This window comes from Fulmarus glacialis, unplaced genomic scaffold (assembly GCF_000690835.1).
Source record: "Fulmarus glacialis isolate BGI_N327 unplaced genomic scaffold, ASM69083v1 scaffold18582, whole genome shotgun sequence".
Taxonomy (NCBI): domain Eukaryota; kingdom Metazoa; phylum Chordata; class Aves; order Procellariiformes; family Procellariidae; genus Fulmarus; species Fulmarus glacialis.
In genome coordinates, this window is record NW_009196113.1 from 1 (window position 1) to 360 (window position 360).

The 360-nt window shown below is 61.7% G+C and overlaps 1 protein-coding gene across 1 annotated transcript in view; it reads left to right on the top strand.

Moving 5' to 3' along the window:
* Nucleotides 1–173: 173 nt before the first annotated feature.
* LOC104072595 (neurogenic locus notch homolog protein 1-like) overlaps nucleotides 174–360 on the top strand; it is a gene marked incomplete at both ends in the record, with an annotated part of 5726 nt that continues 5539 nt past the window's right edge. Inside the window, one exon of the mRNA XM_009572107.1 lies at nucleotides 174–331. Coding sequence (XP_009570402.1) covers nucleotides 174–331 — 158 coding nt within the window. The remainder of the gene's footprint in view (nucleotides 332–360) is intronic.

The window sequence follows — 360 nt, forward strand, 5'->3', positions numbered from 1 at the left end:
CTGCAAGCCTCCTGCACGGGTGAGGGTTTTACGGGGCTAGAGGTGGGGGGAATTAGTTGCAAACCCCATGAGCACAGTCCCAGAGCCAGGTCTGCACTCCAGTACAAATATTGCTCCCACCAAGAGCCTGAGCTGCAGTTTGCATCCTCATCCTCCCTCCCTGCCCTCCCCAGGCAAAACCTGCCAGCAGGCCGACCCCTGTGCCTCCAACCCCTGCGCCAACGGGGGCCAGTGCGTCCCCTTCGAAGCCCACTACATCTGCCGGTGCACTGCTGGCTTCCACGGGGCCAACTGCAAGCAGGACGTGAATGAGTGCAACATCTCACCGCCCGTCTGCAAGAACGGCGGGGGCTGCACAAA